Genomic DNA, 4,010 nt, shown 5'->3' on the forward strand with positions numbered 1-4,010 from the left:
GTTTAGGAGGAGGAGGAGGAGGAGGATACCATAGACGATTTGCATGCTGTAACATACAAACATTTGTATTAAGACATTTTCGAATAATCCAAGCAACGAAAAGCAGTTTCGTTTTTTTTTCCTTTAAAAAGAGAGAGAGGAAAAAAAAGGTTAAAATAACACAGGGAACTGTTTTTCTCTACACATTATGTACAGGTGGAAATAAATACAGTCCAAAATCTGGCTCAGTTAATCTCTTTTTGTCGTTTTTTTGTCTTTTTTTTTTTTTAAAACAATAGAAAAATTGATTGAAAATAGCAGTTGAAGACGCATCCATGGTTTCGCAGTAGCAGATTGTTTTGTTTTTTTTCGTTCGCGGGAGGTCCTGCACCTCTCGGGGTTTATGGGGAAAGAGGAGGGGGGGGGGGGGTATTTTGTGTTTTTTTGTTTTGCTTTTGCATACCCAGGCCTTATTTGTGGCAGAGGACGGAGGAAGAGGAGAGAACCATGGGCCATGCTTTCCATACACGGGGGGAGGATTGTGGGAGATGACTGGAGGTTACCATACATGTCCTGCATGCAGGGTTGCAAAGAGAGATGGGAAAACTATAGACTTGCAATATTGAAAAGGTCTCTTCTCTGCATCACAGCCCGCCTCAGATTCACACAACATCTTGTTGATCTTTCTGGAGCCAAAATAAAGGCGGGAGGGGGGGGGGGGGGGGGGGGGGGGGGGGTGGGGGATGGGGGGGGTATTGCTTTTTCTGCTTTGATTTCAGTCCAATCTGATCCATTCAAAATAAAAATCTTTCTTTCCCCACTGTTAAGACAAAAATCATCTCTCACTTTCTGAATTAAGACAGTCATTCGAAATGCCAGATGGTTCAATAAGACTTCTGACCTGCAGGTGCTGGTGCACCAGAGACAACGTCTATGCAGACTAAGTGATCCCTTGTGCCCACCTGACAGGTGAGCGTGTACATAAGTTTAGCCAAAACATATTTAAGACTCAAAAATGCTCACAAGGATTACTTTTGTGCGCATCTGATGCGTATTTGTTTGCTTGTGTTTTGAAGTCTTTGTCGAAGGGAATAACTGTAAGCAAAAAAAACAAAACGCAGAAAAATAAATAAATAAATGAATGCAACAAGGATGTTTAGGTGGGCTTGTGTAATTCAGAGTCTATGCTACAAATCGTCCAGTCTCTCACATGAAGAACTCGGCCTGTTTCCCGGACGGGTCTCTCGTGTTCGCGGCTCCCCCGACAGAGTAGGTCCGGCTGGCCAGCTTCTCATACTTCTCCTTGTAAAGATCCCTCTCCTTGGCGAGGCGCACCACGTCCTGCTTCAGCTGCTCCACCTGGGTCTGCAGGCTGCACTTCTCCGTCTCCAGCATGTGCCTCTGCTGCACGCGTTTGAAGCGGCAGGACTGCGCGTAGCCGCGGTTCTTCAGGGTGCGCCGCTTCTGCTTCAGGCGGATCACCTCCTCCTTGCTGAAGCCCCGCAGCTGCCGGTTCAGCTCCCGCACCGTCATGCTGACCAGCTGCTCGTCCGAGAAGCGGTCCTCCAGGCGCGCGTGGTGGCCGTGGTGGTGATGGTGGTGGTGGTGGTGGCCCTGGTGATGGTGCGCAGCCGAGGCCACGGACAGGTCATCCCCGACCGCGTACTGCTGTCCACGGAAGCCCTCGTAGGCCTGGTGGTGGTGGTGGTGGTGGTGCGCGTTCCCGATGAGGGCCTCCACCGCGTCCTCCGGGGTCAGGTTGAGCGCCTCGGGGTTGATGTGGTGCTGGTAGCTGGGGATCCAGTACAGGTCCTCTAGCTGTGGCTTGCCCGCGCCGCCCCCGCCGCCGCTGTGATTGTTGCCGCCGCCGCTGCTGTTGCTGCCGCCGCTGCTGTTGATGCCGCTGCTGGTGAGGCTCTGGTTGGGCTGCGCGCCCGGGCTCGGGGCGCAGAAGCTCGGCGAGGAAGGCACGGAGGAGCAGGGGGTGCTGATCGGGGTGGAGGACAGGGAGCCTGACGGGAGGCGGTGGCAGTAGCGCTCGGCCTCCGGAGGCTCCTTCTTCACCTCGAACTTCATGAGGTCAAAGTCATTGACGTACTCGATTGCCAGAGGGCTGTTCGGCAGCTCCGCGCTCATGGCCAGGTCGGTAGCCATGTCAGTCCATGCGACGACTCCTGCCCTCACAGCCAAACCGACGGCGGGCTCCCCTCTCGGATACAGATTGCGAAGAGTAGTAACAGCCTGTGCGGTGTGTGTATGTGTGTGTATGTATATATAGACACGTGCACAGAGCTGCTGCAGGTCCGGCGGGTGGGAGGAGAAACTTATTAAGGCTGCTCGTCCCAACTTCTATAAATAGTGGCGTGAATTTACGTATGCATGTACATGAACTTGTACAGCTGCCAGTTTGCCTCCGCTCGCTGCTCTTGTTGACAACGTAACCCAGGTCAAATGCACGCAGCGTTAATACCAGGAAGAGTCCAGCGGGGCAGCTGAAACTCGAGCGCGCGTTGAATTTGGAGCCACCAACCTGTCTTGTCCTCGTTCACCTCTGCAGCCCCTGCGCGCCTCCTTGTGATTTACGGTCCTCGGTTTCTGCTCAATCGAGTATCGCGAACAGACTCGGTCTCCTCCGCTTGGTGTGCTGTTATAAATATTTTCCAAGCATCCTTCTTCGCCCTCCCGCTTTTTATAGGCTACAACTTGATCATGAAGTCCCAAGCAGAGTGGGGTTCAAATCACTGCCCCGGATTGAAAGTTTCTCACACAATCAGATCACACCACTCAGTGTGCGACAGGCGTGCGCAAAAAGTGTGCCAGAAATAAATAAAAAAAGTCCCAGGAATCCCCAACAAAAACAAAAAAAATGGAATGACATAAGTTTTCAAAGTTCACATGCATGTGAGAGGAATCAGAAGTTGCAGGCAGTGCTCCTACTTTGAGAGACAGGGGAGTGAGGTCCCCTGTTGTTGTGCTCGGTCCAAATATTGTATTCAAGCAGCGGAATACTGACAGCTTCGGTCCCCGCGGTCCGGTCCCCCACACCGGGGCGCGCTGTTGACCTCACGTGTTGATGTGTGTAATATTATGCAAGCGGTGATAAATTCCAGTTGGGTTTTTTTTTTTTTTTTTTAGAGCTTCCCGGTGCACGCAGCAGTGTCACTGAGACGCTGCAAGGAAAATCTGCTCTTATAAAGACAGCGTTGGCCCGCGACCCTCCTACACAGAGGTGTGGCGGGCCAATGGGAGGAGATCACAGCATTTGCATTCTCCTATAGCAAAGGCTCCGCTCGGCCACCGGCCGTCCGAGCGGAGCCGAGCGGAGCCGAAGGGAGCCGAAGGGAGCGCGCAGGCAGGGAGAACAGGTGCAGCAGATCCCCCCCTCTAGTGACCGAGCAGATGCTACTGCACGGCCCGGGCGAGTAAGACGAGAGCCCCGGTGGTTTACCCGGAAAAAAGAAATGTTTACTCAGAAACCGAGAGAGACTTTTCACCGTTTCAGAACTGTGTGTCAGTGATGACAGAAGGATGGGAGTCTACACACAAGGAAAGAAAAGGACTCCCAGGATGTTCAATTATGGTTTTCATCAACGAATCAAGTCATAGGGAAATAGAAATGAATAGATTTTAGACTCTTTAGCAAAATCTTTTAATAATTAATAATTTAAACTGTTTATTGATCCCAAGTGGAGAAATTACAACTGTTTCGATAGTAATCACCACACACAGGCCTGAAACACACACACACACACACACACACACACACACACACACACACACACACACACACGCGCGCGCACTCCAGACCTATCCAAACACAAATGGAGAGATGTCCGAGTGAGTGGGCTGCCAATTCTGGACCGACTCCCTGAGCGGTTGGGGGGGGGGGTTGCATGGTGCCTTGCCCAAGAGCACCTGGCAGTACCCTAGCATCTCTTAAACTACCAACCCACACTCTGTACTTTGGTCCTTACGGGGACTTGAACCGGCGACCCACCGGTTCCCAACCCAACTCCCTCTGCTGAGCTTCT

The 4,010-nt window shown here is 51.8% G+C and overlaps 1 protein-coding gene across 1 annotated transcript; it reads right to left on the minus strand.

Moving 5' to 3' along the window:
* Window positions 1-256: 256 nt before the first annotated feature.
* mafaa (MAF bZIP transcription factor Aa) lies at window positions 257-3,139 on the minus strand. Its single transcript, XM_032525389.1, has one exon. The coding sequence runs from the start codon at window positions 2,131-2,133 to the stop codon at window positions 1,186-1,188; it is 948 nt and encodes a 315-aa protein (XP_032381280.1). The 5' UTR covers window positions 2,134-3,139; the 3' UTR covers window positions 257-1,185.
* Window positions 3,140-4,010: the final 871 nt, after the last annotated feature.

This window comes from Etheostoma spectabile, chromosome 9 (genome assembly GCF_008692095.1).
Source record: "Etheostoma spectabile isolate EspeVRDwgs_2016 chromosome 9, UIUC_Espe_1.0, whole genome shotgun sequence".
In the NCBI taxonomy this organism is placed as follows: domain Eukaryota; kingdom Metazoa; phylum Chordata; class Actinopteri; order Perciformes; family Percidae; genus Etheostoma; species Etheostoma spectabile.

Coding starts and splice junctions, on each gene's coding strand:
- mafaa (XM_032525389.1), bottom strand. CDS start 2,133: ATGGCTACCGACCTGGCCATGAGCGCGGAGCTGCCGAACAGCCCTCTG.